The following is a 15,809-nucleotide window of genomic DNA, read 5'->3' on the forward strand; positions in this document are numbered from 1 at the left end:
GATTGACTATGTTCCACTGTGGGACACAGATTACAATCAATAAATCAATCAGTCAGTTACAGATACTCCTGATATCAGCTCCACTAGACACCGGTCCAGAGAATCAATTTCTCCCATTCCAACCTCTCCACCACCATGAGCCAACTGCTGAAGGACATCAGGGGCAAAATTGCAGACATGCACAACTGTTGTAGTGATTGTAAAAGATCAGTCACCCTCGCGATCGGGAGCTCCATGCAAGATCTGGCCTCACAGGGTGAGGTTGATCATGAGAAAGGTGGTGGATTGGGATAAACTGCTGTGGTCAAACTGAGCTCTTTGGCATCAACTTGACCCGCTGTGTTTGGAGGAGGAGAAATGTTGAGTATGACCCAAAGAACACCACCCTCACAGTCAAGCACGGAGGTGGAAACATTATGCTTTTGTTTTCTGGACGGGGCCACGTACTGCAACAGCCTCCAGACGCCAAACTTATAGAAAATCTGTGGCTGGAGCTAAAGCTTCGAGTTGCCAAGTGGCAGCCAAGAAACCTAATTTATAGACATTTCTGGGAGTTTCTGTAAAAATGAGTGAACATCCCTTCAAACCTGTTGACCAGCTACAAGAAACATCTTACCATCTTGCCAAAAAGTTTTTCTCCATCAAGTACTAAATGATGTTTTGCTGGCAGCTCAAATGCTTATTCCACTCAATGACATGCAAATCAATTTCAAACTTTTATGTAATGTGTTTTTTCTGGATTTCTGGTTGATCCACTGTCTCTGTCTATTGATATGAAACTTTCATAAAGACGAGACACTGTTCATTTCTCTGTGAGTGAGCAAACTTATAAATTCAGCAGAAGATCAAGTGATTATTTCTCCCACTGTATGTGCAAGCACTGCTCTAAACACCGTTTAAATATTTCTACTCTTGATGCTGTAACAACAGCAGACATCCTTAAAATGGTCAACTAAGGCTCTGGCTGCAAGCACAGAAGCCCCGCCCACCTGTCATTTAAACCTTCTGTTTGCATAGGAGAACCAATCTGAAGAAAGGAGCTAAGAAAGCTTGCTTCAAACAGTGGATAAACCGAGGGGCCTGATCAGAACAGTGCAAGATAAATAAATCATGCAAAATTAATCCAGTAGAGTCCAAGAATAAAAATCTAGAGCTACAGGGAGCATAATAAGTCTTTTCAGGAAGGTTTCTCAGTAACCTGATATCATGGAGGTGGAAGCCCTGAAAACAGCTCTCAGTGCAAAGCAAATGTGTTTCAGTGACTCCTTTTCATCCTTCATGAAAGGAAAGGAGCTAATGCTGCTGCTCAGTTTGAAGCGATGCTCTATCTGACGGTTAAAAACAAAACAGTGATCAACACGGCTCACAGGCTGTGAGAAAAATACGGGTGTATTTCCTCTTTTATAACTAGTTAAGATGCTCACGTGTTTTAAACCCTTAAAAATATGCTGAAAACTACTAATCTTATGCTTCTGCGCTAAAATCTGCTCGTCACAAAGCTGGTGTCTACAGGAGAAAGGAGCGAGGAGAAAGAGCGAGTCAGCTAAAAATTGTAAAGGTCAGCGGTTCAATAGCTGACTGCGTTAATCTGCATTTTGAACCCCGAGTATGGATATTAGGTTTAAAGGCATACAAGAGATGGATGAGATTTGTAGTAAGAAACCAGTACCAGTACTTAAAAACATTTAGAAAGCTGCACTGTAACACACAGGTTGCAGAGAAACCCAGGTAGTATTAGTAATGCGCTCATTTTGAGTGTTGCTCTATAATCCAGCTTTTAGGATTATCATTAATTATCTTGACTTCAGTCACGGATGCTAAAAGCCTTATTAAAGGCAAGAAGCAACCTGGATTATCTCTGCTGAAACGAGAGAAAATATGAGTTGGCAGAAAAACAAGCCTTTAATTAGCAGTATTAATGTTAACTGTATTTCTTTTTTAAAATAAAGCCTTGGTAATAAACTGATGTCTTTATAAATGCTCCTTTACATCTTTCATTGTCGCCCATAACAACCTACGTGTGTGATGACAGAAATTTTGGTCCTTATAATCTTACATGGTAAACAGTTAGAGCCTTTCTACTCTACTGAGCACTCAAAGCTCTTTATACAACTCGCCTTAGTTACCCATTCTCTCCCATTTATGCAAACCCTTCCTTATGTAAGTTCTTTTTATCTTACATTTACACAATTGGGATTACTATCTTGTCTGAGGATATTTGGCATGCACTTCCGATTAGCAGATGACCTGCTACAGCTTCTTCTGGAATGCATGAAAGTTACCACTGTTGCAAAGCTGCATTGAGAAAGATAATGGAGCACTTTAGGAAGACGCTCAAAATCTGCAACTGCATTCAGAGTTTTGCGAAACCTCGGGTTACCTGTACGTCCTCTAGCCTGCGAGGGTCTCCTCTGAACTCAGGAAAGTTCTTGCGAATGTCGGCCGTGCGAATCTTTTCCACCAGCAAGTCCGTCTTGTTGAGGAAGAGGATGATGGACACGTTCAGGAAGAGCTTGTTGTTGACGATGGTCTCGAAGATGTTCATACTCTCGACCAGACGGTTTGTCCTGCGGTCCTCCATCAAGACCTGGAATCACATTGGCTCAACATTATTCTTTGTCTAGTTTTTTTTTTTTTCAGGTCTTATCTGCGTAGCCAATTAAGGGTTCAGTCGTCATCATATGACCGCTGACTTGAACTCGAGCCACGACTGTGGGAACAATGAAGTTTCCTCAGCGCACCACAAAGAGGGCTTTGTGTTTACCGCAAATGTTGTGCGTCTCTCTGATGTTTCTTGTGCATTTCGCAATCCCAATAGTCAAGAGACTCGTCTGACAAATGCTCCCACTGCATCAGCATTTCATAATTGGGCTGATAATATGTGGGGGTTTTTTTGTGTGTGCACGTACCTGATCGTACTCCGACGACGAGGCCATGAAGAGTATTGAGGTTATCCCGTCGAAGCACTGAAACCACTTCTGCCTCTGGGACCGCTGCCCTCCAACATCCACCATCTTAAAGGGAATCTTTTTGATGACAAAGTCGTGCTCGACAATCCCTTTAGTCGCCTTCCTCGCAAACAAAATGTCTTGCTTGCTGGGAATATAGCTCTGAAAAAGGATATGAGAACATTGTCTTGCAAGGTAAAAAGTACAGAGTGTGCTTTATATTTAACTAGTCACTATGACTCACCAGTTGTCCAATACGATCCAAGTTATCCAGGAAGTATTTGACCGACTCACTCTGCAGACAAGAAGGAAAGAATCCATCACAGCCGCGACACAGACCTGAGTCATCTTATATGCATTAAGCAAACTTAAAAGACTCAAAATAATCAAATTATGGCTCTTGATCACATTATCGGAACGATTTCATTTCTTGTATTTCTTCCTTCTTTAATTCTCATTTCCATGGAGGCTGTCGTATTGTGGTTATTAATTTAACAAGACATCAATCGTTGCAACAAAGGACAGAAACCATGTGAACGACCACAATCATATTAGTCCCATTACATCTGTGCAGCTCGCAGCTTGATCACATCTAGTTATCGTGTCACACAGAACCTGCCACGAGTCCGCAGCTCTTCAAAGCTCAAGATGACATTCAAGCTGCACTGATCCACATTTTCCAATCAACAAAGGATCAAACAGTGACTTTTAATTTGAAAAATCGCGGTTACAAACCCGCAGAGAATGTAAACCCGAGGTGCGGCTCACCACAGGTTTTGGCTTCTTTCGGCTCATTGTGCTGGTGTGACAGCCCCGTGTTGTGGTCTAAAGATCAGCCATTAGAGAGTAGAGAAAAACAGTTTTCTATAGAGGCCCACAATCACACCCCCCACAGTTTTAACGCTGTTCTGACATCGCGTTTATCGAGTTTGTGGCAGAAACGACTCGGATTTGCCCCGATGATCATTTTAGAGTAAACATTAGCATGCCAGATACATTTAACTAGACATATGTGAACGTGGGAAATAATAAGGTTGTTGTTATATTCCCATCATGACTTATCTGTGCATGCTTCACATCGTGACCCCTATGCAAATATGCGTTTTAAATATCTCTTTGTTTTCGACTTCGTCTCTGTAAAGCACTCTGAACGACCTTGTTTCTGAACACAGCTGTTTGATTTGACTGCACCAATTTTCCAGCTGGAGCAGAGAGCTATTTTCACATTTAATAAACTTACAGTAAATAATCTGCCTAACGGCAAACAGCAGCCAGACAAAGTTAAACACAGAGATATTTCACTTTGCGTTTCAGGACACAATAAAAATAATCTGCTCCCTACCAGATCTTAAAATTCAACAACATGCTGATAGATAGTTACACTTTGTTACTATATATTCATTAAAAAAGTGCGTGTGAAAAGCCAAGTACATCCTTACTCCTTATAATGGTAATTAGCAACCAGGTGCACTTGATTAACTGATCCTCAGCAAGTGTAAACACAGCAATTAGGTGTTTGTTAGCGCAATGCCAAGGAGGAAAGCCTTTACCGATGATCTTAAAGAAGTTAATTGTTTCAATGTGGGAAGGACTAAGTAACTTTAATTCCATCACTCTGCAGGGAGAAAGATTATTGACAAATGGAAAACAGTCAAGACAGATGCCAATCTTTGCAGGGGTGGAAGGTCCAAAAAACCGAAAAGCCACATCTTAGGCTCTGGAGGCCTCAGTTAGCATGTTAAATGTTAAAGTTCATGACAGTACGATCAGAAAAACACTGAACAGGCATGGCTTGTTTGGAATGGCTGCAAGGAGAAAGACACTAAACAGATCATGGCAGCGCAGCTTTGCAAAACTGCATCTGAAGAACTCAGAGATCTGGAACGCTGTTCTTTAGACAGATGACAACAAGGCAGATGATGTTTAGAAATATTGCACAATGCCACTAAAGACAGTATATCAACGCAAACGCCGCACGACAGCTGTCAGCACGGTGATGGAGGGGTGATGATTTGGGCTTGTTTTGCAGCCACATAACCTGGGCACTCACGTAGTCCCTGAGTGTATCATGAACTCCTCTGTGTACCAAAGTATTCTAGGGTCTAATGTGAGGCCATCACATGTCTGACAAGATAAAGCTTTGTCTAAATTGGTTCATGCAATATGTCAATGAGCCCAAACACAGCAGCAAATCAGAGGAGCTGAAAAAGAAAAGAATGACGGTGCTGCAACGGACAAGTCAAAGTCCAGCCCTGTCTGAGGCTCTATTTACATCATTTTAAGACTTGTGCTGGCTATGGTACACAGATGGTGTCCTTTCTTTTTACCATGATTGTATACAGACCAGAAATACTCGCACAAATGAGAGAATATAACAGACAACACACTGCACAAAAGGTAGGCTGTGGCGTCACAAGGCGACCCTGTGATGAATAAATCTGGTCTCACGTGGGCACGTATCAAAACACAACCTGACTTCCACATACAGACGATTTACACGGAGAGGAAAAATGAAACCGAGGATAAGAAAATGTGATGAACGTGACTTAATTCACAGGAATAAGGAAACACATTAAGATGGCTCATGCGTCACGCTGTACAGTTTCACCATGTTCCAGTCTATAGAAAGAACATGATTCGAATCATTTCATATCCTCTGCAAACATCCACCGAATCAGTCATCAGGGAAGTACCTAAAAATTACCACAGTGTCTGCGCTGAACACACAGAACTTAATTTGGTGGAATATCCCAGTGTGCTATCAACTCTTTCACTTTAGATCACACAAGATTATCCAAGATCTTTGCCAACTCTTTCCGAATGCATATAGCACAGCTGATGTTTTTGGATGTAGCTTTCCTGATACTTCGGACAGCGGTTGGTTCCTTTCATGTTTGCTAGCTTCGAAACTCAATTAGACAACTGTTGAAACTTGAGATGTGTAGTCCATTACTATGAGCACCATGTGTGCTTTTTTGTCACTGCTCCACCATCCACTGTTGTAGAGTAATGTGGTTTAAGTGCACACCGATCTTCACTGCAGTGGATCGCACAGCTCACTCAGGTTTTAAGAGGCTGCTAATTGATTTTCATGCTGCTTGGAAATGAATGGAGACCAGCGGGTGCCTGCAGCAGAGGGAAAAGGTTTATTTGGTTTCTCTACAGCACGGGAGCTTGATCTTCAGAGTGTCGTGCTATACTCATGTGCTGTAAATGGGTTGAAAGCAAGCAGGAATAATAGGTATATGCATTTCAAATTGGAATCAGGCTGATTCCCAACAAAAGTTTAAAAATGAACCTTTCTCTTCCTCCCTCAGGAAACAGCTGTGCGTGTGAAAACAGGAGAGGAGAGGGGGAGGGAGGGATTAGCGAGTCAGACAGAACGCAAAGTTTCAAAGTCAGTTTAGCACTTGCATCACACGCACACACTACAATATAACATTATTCGTCTGTAATGCCGTGCTGACAGCAGCTTTTTCCAGATGTTTCGGTTTCTTTCAAACTGATGAACGAGCAACAGTTACAAAAAAACCTCCAAAAAAACAACTCTTACTCTTCATGTTGGCCCTGACATGCCCCATAACAACCAGGAAACGTGACCTCTGTGTGGGTGAGATGTGAACCGGTGACCCCGCTGCTGACCTACGGTGTCATTGGCAATAGGAAACACAAAGCCGGGGGGCTCTGATTGGTTCAGCCGGACACGAACGACAGGGGAGGCTGGTTGGAGGGAAAAGCAGGGAGAGGGGAATTCCCAGAGATGAAGGGATATGCAGACACACCAGACAGACACGCACGTGAGTGTGCGCCCGCAGACGCACTGACACGCACGCACACGCGTTCAAACACAGATCGTTTCCACAGGCGCTTCAACTGCCATCAGCGCAAATGAAACAGTCTGATCATTCATGCGGTCGAAGCTTCAGACTGAATTTATTTTATTAGATCAAGGATGGATTTTAGTGCCTGGTAATGCAGAGCTGTAAATGAATAAAATATAGCTCTGGGCGTGCATGTGGGCGTGAGCACGTATGTGTGCGAGCGTGCATGTATGTGAGCCCGTGTGTGAGTGTGCATTTGTGTGTGTGTTGAGTAAGGCAAGAGGAATGTCTCCATTCATGGTGTGAATGGGCAGATTAGAGGCTTTATTCCAGCAAAGACCTGAATAAGCTCCTGTTCTGTGTGTGTGTGTGTGTGTGTGTGTGTGTGTGTGTGGGGGCACAGGTATATGTGTCACTGAGTGTGGGACTAAGTGCAGTGCTACTGTGGGTCAGTCCTTTAACAATTCAAATAATAATAAATACTATTTTTTATTAACTAATGAATAATTTTAAAATTTAAAATGTCCACTGACCTTTCCAGAGTGTCATTTTATGACACCACATAAGTACATTTTTATTTATTTATTAACAAAGAATGAATCAACACTATTACACTTCATGCCCAAAAGCTTTGAATGACACACCATGAATCCAGTTCTTGAGGCAGGCAGACTGGCACAGTCATCGATGCGCTTGGTGAGTCAGGCGGAGAAGTTGTTGTGTGCCTCATGCAGCGATGATACGGGATTTTTAAGACCGATATTTAGTCCTGTAAAAATCAGATATCTTGATACGTCGGCCAATATTTTTTCCTTTTAGAGACACAAAACATAAAAAGACCTCGCCTTCATTTATATGTCCATTTGTTCACACTCTCCCGACTCTGCTTAGTCTCTCTATTGCTATTTTGTCTATTATTGTAGGGTCTTCACCGTACGTGTATAAGGTGCCTTAAGGCGACTCGTGTTATGATTTGATGCTAAATAAACACAACTGAATTGAATAGATCAGCTGGTTGTTTGTTGCAAACTGCCCTCTAGTGGACAATCTATGCAACATCACCACTGGTATCACAATTTTAGGGTGTTTCTCCCCTGTCCTCGTTACTTTTTAATTGTCATTTTTCGAAAATTTAAATGTCAATACAGATTAATCAACAAGTAGCTAATACTGGCTAGTCGGGCTTTAACCTCCAGAGAGTTGAAACTAATCAATAAATTAATAAAGCTGAGTGCCAAAAACTGCAGTTCCTTAAGTGGCCACTTGAGGCTGGCTCCAAAAATGAGCTGTTCCCCAGAGACCAACGACACATCTGAAACAAGCAATTTTACAGGGGAGAATTTTTATGTACGTGACCTGTTAAACTGAATTACACCTTAAAGTTTTGTTATCTGCGTGATGTATGCATGCACAATCTGAGGATGTTTGCTGCTGTTAGCTAAAACTGTGCCTGCTGTCGACAGCAGCTTCAAAACTGGAGTTGACCATCTTTTCTTTTCAGTCTATGCTTATTTCAGACAAAGAACTGTCCACAAATTGTTATCTATTAAATTTACAGTATTGCACACAGCAAACAGCTACATTTAAAAAGTGCAAATTTTGCTTGTCAACCTGTGCATGATAAACATGCAGGCTGGGTGTGATAGAAGTCAAATGCAGCATCATCAATTTTAAAAGGGTGAGAAGTAGAAATTCCTACTTTTCTAGTACTGAGGGGGAAGCAGTTTCAGTTTGGATTTAAATTAAATCCAGAAAACTTTACAAAACCTCATCAATGTGACAAATCAATGAATCTAAACCAAGTGTTTCAGCTGTAATGCTCAACGTGATCTATATTTCTGAGCTGAGTTCAAGAAATCTATAGAAAAAAAGCGTTATTTCAGTTCACTTTTCTCCAGATTTGTCTGGAATAGAAACTGTTGCCGATACTCTTCAACACAGCTGTGCTCAGCTTCAGCTCAGGTTTCCTGTTCAGGGAGGGATTATGTTTGAAATCTATCAGTCTAAAACATGCACTCACTAGCTGATCCACCACTATCTTATTTGCAATCCCTGCTCTGGGGATATTTTATGTTTCTTCCTATCAAGGCAGGGATATGCATTATAGATAAAATGGGGTACCACAGACACACTATACACAATGTTAAACCTCAGCAAGGCCCAAGTCATCGACGAAATGTGTGTGTGTGCAGCGTCGCACGCATTTGTGCATTTATAGCCTTTTTACACCTTTGTGAGACTTCAAAGTCCCCTGAACAGTGCAAAGTCTAAACCTACGCTGACGACAGCAGCCACCACTTACTGTCACTCCTCGATCTACAGCCTTGTTTTCCTCGAGCAGGGGAGGTTCAATGTTTATGTCCTGTATCAAACTGCGTGTTATCTGGGTGTGGTGGGAAAACAGAAAAGCCTACAAGTAAACAAACTCCTTGCCTGTGCTTGCTTTGGGTTTGTTTTTCCCCTCACTATCTCCCCTTTTCCTTCGCTCCATTTTCACTGTGGGAGACTCCCCAGCTCCACGCTCATCTCTTTCCACTCCCTTTCTCTCTTCCTCTCATCGGACTCTCCTCCCTCTCCCCCGTCTGCTCGCGGCCCAGCTCGGGCCCAGTTGTGCCTGGGAAAAGCTGATTGCGGTGTCCCCGGAAAACCTCTCCAAGAGCGGCAAGAAAGTGGAGGCGGAGAGTATCTAACTCAGCACATTTATTCCACAGCAGACATTTTGGTTTCTTGCTGTCGAGAATAAAGCTGCTGTTGCTCCATGTTTTGTCCGAAAAGTGAACAGAAAAAGAAAACCAGCACTTTTTTGGTAGCGTTTAACTTCCTTTATCCTCGATTGGGCCCCAAGCACATGCACATAAATCATTTAAAAAAGAGGTGACAAATATAAAGTTACGTTTGACATCCCTGACTTAAACTGTTTTACATCGTGGGCCACTTTGATGTTAGGTGGGTCGGGCCAGTGAAAATCCCCTTTCTTCCAGTGTCTAACCACACATTTAATCCCTGAGAAAACGTGTGCAGTTTAACAGTATGTCTGAGTTTTTCTACATGATAAAAAAACGCCGTCGTAGTTAATTAAAGAAGTCTATCAGCACGTCTATTCGGCAAAAATTCAGAGAAATAAATAAGTAAAATGACATAAAACCTTCTTTTGGCTCATCGAGGAGACTTTCCTGCAATTATAAAATGGAAAACTTTGTAAATTAGTGTGAAGCTGTAAAAATAATACATTTCTATAGCAGAAAGTAAAAAAAAAACAACAACCCAGGAGCTATTGACATTTACTTGTTTTACTATTAATTGAATGAATTGTATTAATGGCCATAGGGGACTTCTTTCTGTATGAAGCTATATGACTTATAAAATTTTTTGCTCTCCTTCACATTTTCCAAAGCCTTCCAGTGGGCCATACTTTAGTCTTTGGCGGGTTTATTCAGGCCCCTGGGCCTTATATTTCACACTCTATGTCTAAGTAATCTCAAAAACAACTGGGCACTGTAGTACACGTTAGATATGTTGGGAACTAACTGCTTGAATTTGGTGCATTGGTAATAACTGCAAGCAGCAGGACAGTGAATCAGGGATTGCCCAATATTAAATAGAAATACAGTGTTCGTGGGCTCACTGGTTAAATGTTTAGCTCCACTAGCAGCATGGATGAGATCTGCAGTGTTGCTCAATTCCAATAGTGCAAACTAGATGATTTCAGACAGTGAATTGCTGGAGAAATGAAAGGAATCAAAAAATAGAGAGGTTAAGTTGTAGATCGGCACGGTAGCTCTGATATGCAGTTCACATTCATTCATGCTTTAATACCAGTAGCAATTGACAGCAAATAGTGTCATATTATGGGTCACTGCTGAATCATCCACTGACATTGAACATCTAGAAAACCACAAATGCCTATTATTTTTATTTATTATTACTTTTTTTTACCACAGCACTTCAATTTGCAAGGCTGAATGTACCTCATCACACCACACATGCCACAGGTTGCCATGTAAAATACCTGTAATGCACGATTTTTACACTCCATTTATACTTTGCAGTAAGAAAATGCTGTGATTTTAGTCGCGAGTCTGCAGAAGCTTGTTATCAGAAGCGTCGGCTCTTTGAAGAAGCTCTGGAATGAGCTGACGGCTATTTTTGGCATCAGCTTGTAGCTCCTCACTAAACTCACAGCATTTCCTGTTTACCTGTGACCTCTGGAGTATGATGAGGGTCCTGTGAAGTGAAGCAATCTGATTTCATCAGGAAAGAAAAACACATTTTTTCCCCCTTTAAATTTACAACTTTAACCCCTTAACGCCTCGAGCATCATATTTCATACATTCAGTTTTTGTGAATTTTTGACACTTCTGCATCATCAGTGTGATTTTTTTTCCACCCAAAAACCTAAATTAATGATTTTTTAAGTCATACATTGTAAAAAAAAAAAAAAGGCCAGATGTAGCTAATATGTTACAAATTAAAACTCATATATGCAAATTAACGGGTTTTTTACTACAAGCGTCGTTCACCCAGTCTCACACACATTCAGCCTCTGTTTCTATACCAAAACATTCACGCACACAGTCATCCTCCGACTGGGTGAAACTCTGGGTATTGAGCCACTAGACAACCCGCTGTACCTCCCGAGCCACAATAATGATGTCAGTGAGACAGAATTTAAACATGGAGGCTGAACTATTATTTTACATCATAACCTACACAAGTGTTCCCTTTACACCTGCCGTACAAATCTGCTAGAATTGCTTCAAATTCAGTCTGGACCCATGCAGAAAAAAAGGAGAGTTGTGCAGTGCGTTCGCTACACAGCCAGCAGGTGTTTAATGCATTGCTGTTTTTGGTTTCTTTACGGAATTTGCTGACAATCAGAAAAACCAGCTTTACTCCACTTTAAAGCAAATGAAGAGCTGAACCGAAGCACTCAGTCCACTTAGTCCACACAGACTGTACATCATTCACAACACTGGAACAGCAGCGATTTAAATAGCTGTCTTGAGGTGACGAGCAGATTGCGCGTGTTTCAGAGTCAGTGTAGATTGATATGTTTGAAAAAGTCTGCTGATAGAGTGGCAGCAGGCCACGAGCATCAAAAACGCCTCTAAATGCGCGTCCTATGCACGCTGGCCTTTAGAGAGAATGATGCCTGCAGGCCTGTGTGCAGCTGTAACACACTAACTTTATCACACAGCAACTCCAGATAAGACAAAGCGGTCTGACCCAGAGCCGTACATCTCAAACACGCACACACAGTTTGTTGAGTGTGAGACAGCGGAGACAGAGACGTAAGCACCTTCTATGTGACTCCAGCTTGTTTTGTCACCGATAAAAGCGTAACAAGGTAAAAGGTCGTCCTCACAGCCCCGAGCAGACAGTAAAGCTGCTGCGTCGCTTTCAATAAAGTCCAAATAAAACTAGCTGTTGCAGCCCATGCACGGAGCACAGACAGCGAGCCCAGCTGGTGATGCCGACACCGTGAGACATTCCCTCTGTTGACAATATGGTTAGCGATCATTCGTGACATTCTGCTGAACCATTGAGTGTCATTGACAAGCTGTCTGGCCCTTCACAGCATATCTGTAGACGTTTATTGGACAAATGGTTTCTCTAGCCGGTCTGTTTCCCACAAAATGTTCTTTAAAATATAGCAAGTGGCTGTTGAAGGGAGTCTATTTGTTTTTGTTCCTGCGAGACGGGAGAATAAAAGATTAACTTGGAAAAAAAAAGCAAAGGCTGCTCCGCATAAGACAGCAGAAAAAAATATCTGCCAGACGTGACTCATTTTGGGAAGTTTCATATGAAACTTTTGAGCGTTTTCATTTATTTTTTAAAAGCTTATCTGGTTCACTGTTTTGTAAAATTACATAACGTAATGTTATGATGCCTTCTGATGATCATTTTGTGGATGTAAAACCTTAGCAAGAGAGACAAAGATGATGATAAAAATGTCCTCCATCACTTTCACTGTAATAACTTGCATATCTTCTGTACACTCGTGGTGACTGGTCGTTGCCTGTAAAGAAAACATTTCTTGTGCAACACACTGGTGTTGATCTGTCTGTGTTTAATGTTCTGCATGTTGTTAAAAGGGAGAAGAACTGCTCTGCTGTCTGTGAGGAGTTTCACGTTTGTGTTTGCTGGATGTAATTCAAGAGAAGAGACCCCACAGAGTGCACTTCAGTGGATCCATTTACAGTCAAGAGGAAAATAATTACATCTTTGCAACATCTCCAAAACAAAAAAAATGAAAGCGAGCGAGCGAGAGATAAGGAAGTTATGTAAAAAGACAATAAATACTTTGGCTTCACTCGGTGCAGTACTAAACAGTTAACTGCAGCTTCTTTTTCAGCTGGCAGGTATAAACATTTCTAATGTGATCCGGTTGCTCTCTCGGATGTTTTGAGCACATCAGTGACTATTAGATCAGAGAAAACAGGCAGAGGTAAATCAGTTACCATGCAAATATCTCCTGCTCTCCACAGCATGACTACAGAAGTGGAATACAAGGCTACAGTGCAAAGTTTTTTTCTTCTTCTTCTTTGCAATATTACTCAGTCAGACCACTAAGAGCAGAGGAAATGGAAACAGGACAAGAGCATGATTAGTAATGAGTAGCAGTTATTTTGTGTTTGCTGTAAATGTTGTTTGCCATCATATCGAAACTTAAAAATGCAATTCTAAATTTAAATGCGGACACGCAAATGAAATCATCAGGTCAGCCAGTGACTATACCCAAATCAGAGAGTGAACTGAGAGGTGCTTTTTTTGCTGAATGGGAGATTTAACATTTAGTAAGGATTTTATTTAGAAATGTAGTCGTTTACAGATCCTGGGATTTGGTCAGGAAAATTGTTTTTTTTTAATTTAAACTCAAACACGAGGAGCTTCCTGTGGTTGCAACCCCTCCCAAGAAGGGGCAGATATACCAGATATATTAGGCTAATTACTCAGAGCAGCAGAAAGGCTCGGGAATGCTTCAAAGAACATGAAAAAGAGCTCCGGAGTGACCTTGACAACCAGCTTGACAATTTCGGAGATTCGATTCAGTTCAATTCAATTTTATTTATATAGTGCGAAATCACAACAGCAATCGCATCAAGGTGCTTTATGTTGAAAGGTAAAGACAATCAAATGAGCCCGTGAGCAAGCACATGGCGACAGTGGGGAGAAAAAACTCTTTCTTAACAGGAAGAAGGACGAGGCGCAGGGAGGGGCGGCCATGTGCCATGAATGGTTGGGGATGAGGGGGACAATGGAGAGCCAGAAATGAATAATAACTAATGATTAAATGCAGAGTGCAGATAAAAAGGTGAGTGATAAAAATGATATGTTTTATCAGAAAGGACAGTTTTAGGCCTGATCTTAGTAGTAGAGAGGGTGTCCAAACTGTGAGCTGGTGACAGCTGAAGGCTATGCCTCCCATTCTACTTTTAAATATCCACGAACTACAAATCACACATGAGACGATGATGAGCCCCGTCCCAATTATCCCAATGCAACTGAGCATCTACACAATGCAACAGGAAAAATCTGATCCAGGAAGGCCTCGGCAGCCAAAGGATCCACTACTCACATCCCGCTGCTCAGGACCACAGAGGACGTGTCCATGCTCCAGCAGGTCAGCTGCGTCAACAGTGCAAGGAAATCAACAATATTAGACCCGTGGCTTTGCGGTGGCTGATCGGTGTTTATAGTTTATGGAAAAGTTAAAGCCTGTTAATTAAATGCATTCTCATCCAAGAGAGCTGAAGATGATGAACTGGGCTAAAAAGCAAAAAGGGAAACTAATATATCTGAGCTGGACAATGTACTGCATTATTACGGCTTTATCGTTTTTGTATTTTATTGCATTGTTATGCAGTATATACACACACTACAAGTTTACAACAAGCTTTAGTAAAACAACAGCCCCTCTTTCCTGCATCCCACACACTTGCTCATTCTCTCTCTCGCGCTCTCTCTTAACATCTCCCTTACTCTTACAAAATCAATATAAACAATGTGACAATATCAGCCTCAGAAGCCAGTGGCACCTCTAAGAAGAAAGGCACACAATTACAACAACGTTTTAAACATGTCTCCCACCGATTCCGGGGGTTACCGCGGCTTTTACCCGGATAATCATCTTCCCGAGTTGTCTACCAGGAAATTTGTGCTCGAGTTTTGCAGTTAAAAGCAATGATTTGTTTTGCCCTCGATATAGCAAAATAACATGTACATCCTTCAGTTCTCAAACTGAGATCTGGACACAATACATTCGAATGCCGTCTTGGACTCTGGAGGATTATTTACAAGCCAAGTTATCATAATTTCATTGTTCAGCTCACCAACCCCTTTTTGTCACACCGCCAAGTACAACGCAAGAATGAACGTTCCCCGTATTGCGTTACATTTAAAACACATTACTGTTACATTCTTTCGATATGAGAGCGGGTTACATCAGTTCACATACAACCAGTTACATCAAAGTAGCTCGTAAATTAGCGGTAGCTGTTTGTGTCGGAGCTGTTCCAGTTATTATTTTGAAATATCCTTTTCTTAATCTGACCCTCATGCATCAAGCTGCGATATTGAGGTTTCATTGAAGCCAGATGAAAGACAAGAGAACACTAATGAAATCAAACCATTAGTGTTGCAATTCCTGGTAATATTTTGTTAAGCGTCGGAGTTCAGGAACTGAAGAGACCAAACTCCAGAGCTGTAGATATTCAAAGAAATGTTCACTTTGGATGTTAGATATCAAAGATACGTCCTCAAAAGTCCTTTAAGCTGCTTCTTTAACAGAAAGCTCAGATGTTATTTTACTTGACCTTTTCTTTGGCCAAAGCTTAAAGCCAGTTTATCTGGTTTAAACAACAACAACAAAAAAACCCAGACTACACTGTGTCAGAGATTTCAGTATATTCATATATTTCTTTACATAATACCACATAAATCATGTTAAGTATTATAAGGTGGGAAGTGTACAGAAGAAACTAGAAAATAACACTAATGAAGAGCTGGACATTGTAGAGTGCCGTGGGAAAGTATCTGC

The 15,809-nt window shown here is 41.4% G+C and overlaps 1 protein-coding gene across 1 annotated transcript in view; it reads right to left on the minus strand.

Moving 5' to 3' along the window:
• Nucleotides 1-15,809, minus strand: part of gna12a (guanine nucleotide binding protein (G protein) alpha 12a) — a 35,358-nt gene that overhangs the window by 8,440 nt on the left and 11,109 nt on the right. Inside the window, exons 3-5 of the mRNA XM_085162694.1 lie at nt 3,193-3,243; nt 2,910-3,110; nt 2,381-2,587 (exon numbers count right to left, since the gene is read on the minus strand). Coding sequence (XP_085018820.1) covers nt 2,381-2,587; nt 2,910-3,110; nt 3,193-3,243 — 459 coding nt within the window. The remainder of the gene's footprint in view (nt 1-2,380; nt 2,588-2,909; nt 3,111-3,192; nt 3,244-15,809) is intronic.

This window comes from Neolamprologus multifasciatus, chromosome 6, assembly GCF_963576455.1.
Source record: "Neolamprologus multifasciatus chromosome 6, fNeoMul1.2, whole genome shotgun sequence".
Classification (NCBI taxonomy): Eukaryota; Metazoa; Chordata; class Actinopteri; order Cichliformes; family Cichlidae; genus Neolamprologus; species Neolamprologus multifasciatus.